This window comes from Octopus bimaculoides, chromosome 12, assembly GCF_046866305.1.
Source record: "Octopus bimaculoides isolate indiv1 chromosome 12, ASM4686630v1, whole genome shotgun sequence".
Classification (NCBI taxonomy): Eukaryota; Metazoa; Mollusca; class Cephalopoda; order Octopoda; family Octopodidae; genus Octopus; species Octopus bimaculoides.
The window spans coordinates 55,482,201-55,487,200 of record NC_142939.1 but is presented as its reverse complement, the minus strand read 5'-3'; the positions used below and the strand labels follow the sequence as shown (position 1 = coordinate 55,487,200).

The 5,000-nt window shown below is 35.8% G+C and overlaps 1 protein-coding gene across 2 annotated transcripts in view; it reads left to right on the top strand.

The window, feature by feature from the left end:
- LOC106870125 (opioid-binding protein/cell adhesion molecule homolog) overlaps positions 1–5,000 on the top strand; it is a 63,116-nt gene that overhangs the window by 32,993 nt on the left and 25,123 nt on the right. For both annotated transcript variants that reach the window (XM_089361064.1, XM_089361062.1), the window contains exon 3: positions 4,119–4,296. In XM_089361064.1, the coding sequence (XP_089217190.1) occupies positions 4,119–4,296 (178 nt within the window). The remainder of the gene's footprint in view (positions 1–4,118; positions 4,297–5,000) is intronic.

Genomic DNA, 5,000 nt, shown 5'->3' with positions numbered 1-5,000 from the left:
TCCTGAGAAGAGTGTCAGAAAGCAGGCACATGCTGTGGACGAGTGAGAGATCCACAGAATTCAAACATACTTCTCTGTTTCTCGAAGACGAGCCTTCTTCACCTTACCAGATTATATAATGATTTATGTCTTTAATAAGGGTTTTAGTTAATCGGTGTCATATTCTGCAATAAGATGGGTGAATCATTGAACTATTGGGACCTCAGACAACCTAAATTCACAAACGAAGAGGTTGTCTGTTTTATTTTTATATTTCATTATTATACGTGTTTCAGTCATTGGATTGCGACCATGTTTGGGAAACACAAAGAAGCGTTTAAGCGTACCTTCTGTACTCATATTAGGTACTCAGTACTTGTTCTATCGGATCATTTTTGCTTAAACCTCAATAAAATGTTAACTTAATAGACCTGACATAGTAATTTGGGATAGAGAAGAAAAACTATGTACAGTTGTGGAAATCAGCTGCCCAGCGGATGTTAATATAAAGCTAAAGATTGTAGTGAAATATATAGACAGTACAAGCTGTTGATGTGGCTGCGTGTATATTATTACAAAAGTTCATAGAGAGATGAAAGAATAAATTCATGATCTGTACATTTACTGCATAAAAATATCTTTTATTCTTCTTTCGATGGTAATACATGGAATCAAATAGTAGAAGCTAGCTGAATGAAGTAATCTATGCAAGAAAGTTCAGAGACAGGAAATGTAGAACAACAGCGATGTGGTGGCTTTCAGGCTTTTCTGCGATAAGGCGTAGATAGATAGATAGACAGATAGATAGATAGATTGATAGATAGATAGATTCATTTATTTATTTACTTGTTTCAGTCATTTGACTGCGGCCATACTATATAATCATTCTATATAATCATCATTCGACCCATGAAAAATAACAGCTTCATATCGCTCCTCCATAATACAATTCTACGTGGACTAAGACAATGTCGCATTGTGTGCATGAAACATGCAGGCTGGCTGTTATGTATATGACTACAATTTCGCTCGATCAGGACCGTATGGAGACAAAACAACAACAACAACAACAACAACAAAAACAACCATAACAACCGCAACAACAACAACAACAACAACAGACAATATGGGCGTTAGTAATGTACTACGATTGACTTAAGCAACATAGTTTCTTAGATAATCATCAACTTAGATTATAAGAAAGGAAACCAACGATTGTTTTCACGCACGCACGCCATTTCTTTCTCTTACACACACATATACAAACACACACACATGTATCTACACATACATATATGCATATTACATACTTATACGTTCGTGCATAGATTATATATATATATATATATATACATATATATATATATATATGTATGCGCATATACTCACAAACATATATTCGTGTGTATGTGCATGTGTGTATGTGCATGTATATATATATATATATATATATATATATATATATATATATATATATATATATATGTACACACACACACTCGCAAACACACACACATGTGTGTATGTATATATATATTAATATATATATATATATATATATACACACACATATATTTATACATGTATATATACATATATATATATTCATGTATGTATATATATATATATATATATATATATATTTATGTTAATACATATATACAAATATATATATATATATATATATATACATATATATATAGTATTAATATATATATATGCATTAATTAATATATATATATATGTATACACACACCCACACACACACACACACATATATGTATATATATATATATATATATATATACATATGTATATCAAAGTATATTAAAATGTATTTTGCCTAGTGCAAGTATTATCTTTCTAAGAGGTGCACGCTGTTTGTACCCCACGGGATGTAGTCAGGAAAAGATAATTACGTTCAGCTTTACAAAGGAAGTAGAAACCATGAAAAACTACAAAAAAAAAAAAAAGGCGATAAAGAAATAAAACAAGGCAAAACAAAACAAAAAAAAAACGAAACTTAAACCAAAACGGAACAAAACATGCAAACAGCCGCGAGGAAGCCATTATAGAAATTGCGCTGCCATTGTGCATAAGTCATGAATTCGCAATTAATAAGCGATATAACATATTCTTAAAACAGTCTTGAGTATAAATCATGTATTGTCAGTTAATAAACGATTTAAAAATAGTTTTAAAATTTGTTTAGTTACTTTAAGTGTTAATGATGCTCTTTGTGTGATTTTTTTGGCTGATGTTTTTGCATCTTTTGCCGAGAGGAACACAATTATCTTTCCCTGACGACGCACCATGAGGTAGAAATGGCGTGCGCATCATAGAGAGATAAATTCTAAGAATAAATTATGTAACTCTGCATTTTACAATGCACCAAGTACTTAAATGAACAAAGTCACCTTTGTTTTTTAATTAAGAGCAATTAGAATACACACACACACACACACACACACACACACACACACACACGTACGCAGACACACTCATACAAAGATACATACATGAAAACCTACAAGCCCCCATCCACACAACACATGCAACACATGCACAAACGCGTGACAAGTTCGCTTTTCGACCACATGGTTTCAGTTTCAGCCTCACTACGTGTCACTGTGACCAAGTGTTTTCTAATATAGGATCAGTTTCACTCCTGCTTAGTACTGAGAGAATTTGGTAGACGGAATTCGAGAGAAAACCGTCGTACACACACACACACACACACACACACACACACACACACACACACACACATATAATTGTATGTATACATCTGTGTGCATTTTTGTGTTTGTGTTCATACCCCGATCACCACTTAATAACTTGTGTTGGTTTGTTAACGTCCCCTAATATATTGTGGTTTTGTGCTAAGAAACTTGTTTCCCAACTACATGTTTCCGGGTTCAGTACCACTGCATGGCACCTTCGGCAAGTGTCTTTTACTATTGTCACGGGCCGACCAAAGCCTTGTGAATGGAAACTGAAAGAAGCCCGTTGTATATATGTATGTATATATATACATATATATATATAAAATCTCAAGAAGAGATTGAGTAGTAACGTATACTAAACAGTAAAGCGAGTAGCCACATCAAAGTGACAGATGAATGTTACTACTAGTTTAACCCCAGGCGGATTCTCCACCAGCTGGTTTTCGGTGCAAGTTCTGCACCCTTTATGCAAAATGCATAGCTAGCAGGGGGAGCGAACCCATACTACCCTCCAACAGCTGACAGGACCGCGGGACCGTCCGGTTTCGAGCTATTTGGCTCATGTCAGCCGCGCACACCTGCGCAGTGGAGTCTGCCAGCGATATATTGTAAACAAATTTTGCAGGAAAACCTGCTGAGAGGTCAACAACCCCTGGACCACAACCACAGCCCTAATTGAAACGCTTGACCGGGCAGGGACGAAGGTGTCACCGTCCACCATTGAGCAAGTCATGCATAGAGGAGGTCTCAATGGACGTAGACAACGGAAGACGCCACTGCTCAGGAAGAAACATCTGGAGTCTCACCTGGCAGAAACGTTAGCACGCCGGGCGAAATGCTTAGCAGTATTTCGTCTGCCGCTACGTTCTGAGTTCAAATTCCGCCGAGGTCGACTTTGCCTTTCATCCTTTCGGAGTCGATTAAATAAGTACCAATTATGCACTGGGGTCGATATAATCGATTTAATCCGTTTGTCTGTCCTTGTTTGTCCCCTCTGTGTGTAGCCCCTAGTGGGCAGTAAAGAAATAAGATACAAACATACACACACACACACACACACACACACACACACACACACACACACACAAACAAGTGTGGTGTTCCTTGGTCACCAGGGAATAGAAGTTTGAAATTTAGGATCGAAGAACAAGGAAGTGAATGCATAGAATATCCATATTTAATTTATTCTTTTGCTTAGATATTAAGAAGACCTTAAATTTTTTAGTGGCTAATAATCACGTATAGCGCCATTTTATCCTTATTAGAAATCGTCAACATACCATGACTCAAAGTAGATAAATTAAACTAAATTAAAATTTTGTAGACGCAAACTAATACCTCTCTAGTCTTAGGTGGTCATACATTTTTGTAATATAAATACTTTCACGAATATGTGTTTTTTATCTGTTTCAGTCGCAAGTCAAATGGATGAGAACAAATAGAAATGAAATAAAAACGAAGAGGAGGAGTAAATACACATTAGACAACCAAGGAAATCTGAAGATTAACAACTTAACACTAACAGACGAAGGATCCTACAAATGTTCGAAAGGAAATGAAGTATCCAATGATATATCCTTAGTTATACAATGTAAGATATTTCTTTTTGACTTAGCCACAATATCACACAATTTGGTTAGGAGCATGTCTAATTCTAATGAACTAGGACGTAAATTTTAGCGATAAAGTAGAGTAGGTCGGGTAAGAAAGGGGATGTTAACTACGGCTGAATTTACATTTTATCTTTTACTTGCGGCAGTCATTGGATTGCAGCCATACTGGAACATCTTGAAGGGTTTCAGTCGAATATGTCAACCCTAGTACTTAGTTTTGTGAGTCTGGTACTTATTCTGTAGTTGTCTTTTGCCGGCAAAACCCGTGTTATACAGTGAAAATCCATCACAGTATTTTTATTTCATGATTTTACTTTCTTAGTTCAATTTCTGTTATGAACGATTTACCATTTCATCCTTTCGAAGGATTTTTAACGTTACAAGTACTTTTCTACTACAAATAGGAAGCGTGGGATTTTTGTGGGATGGGATACGTCGGTTAAATTGACCTCAATGATTAAAATTGGTACTTATTTCATGGAATCGCGAAAGGACGAAATCAACCTCCACGGAATTTGAATTCAAGAACGTAAAGACGGAAAAATGCCGCTAAGCATTTCGTCTGGCATTCTAACGATTCTTTTCTACTCTAAGCACAAGGCCCGAAATTTTTGAGGTGGGGGCCAGTCGATTAGATCGACTCCAGTAAGCAACTGGTACTTCATTTATCAACCTCGAAAGG